General features: G+C 63.3%; 1 protein-coding gene across 1 annotated transcript in view; it reads right to left on the bottom strand.

Moving 5' to 3' along the window:
• Window positions 1-259, bottom strand: part of LOC104270358 (zinc finger and BTB domain-containing protein 17-like) — a gene marked incomplete at its 3' end in the record, with an annotated part of 3,744 nt that overhangs the window by 893 nt on the left and 2,592 nt on the right. Inside the window, exon 5 of the mRNA XM_009864690.1 lies at window positions 40-256. Coding sequence (XP_009862992.1) covers window positions 40-256 — 217 coding nt within the window. The remainder of the gene's footprint in view (window positions 1-39; window positions 257-259) is intronic.

Here is a 259-nt window from a genome sequence, read left to right as displayed (position 1 = left end):
GCCGCGGTGCCAGCTCTTCACTCCCCCTCCCACCGCTCACCTGGTTGAATTTCTTGTCGCAGTGGGGACACTTGTGCTCCTTGTCGGTGTCGTGGGTCTCCAGGTGCCGCATTTTGGAGGTGGGATCGGAGAAGGAGCGCCCGCAGTAGTCGCACTGGTAGGGTTTCTCGCCGCTGTGGACCAGCTGGTGCCGTTTGAGGTTGCCGGAGGTGGAGAAGAGCTTGCCGCAGTCGTCGCAGCGGCATTTGGCCTCCCCCGT

This window comes from Apaloderma vittatum, unplaced genomic scaffold (genome assembly GCF_000703405.1).
Source record: "Apaloderma vittatum isolate BGI_N311 unplaced genomic scaffold, ASM70340v1 scaffold31202, whole genome shotgun sequence".
In the NCBI taxonomy this organism is placed as follows: Eukaryota; Metazoa; Chordata; class Aves; order Trogoniformes; family Trogonidae; genus Apaloderma; species Apaloderma vittatum.
Note: the sequence above shows the minus strand (reverse complement) of the source record. Positions and strands in the feature narration are given on the sequence as shown.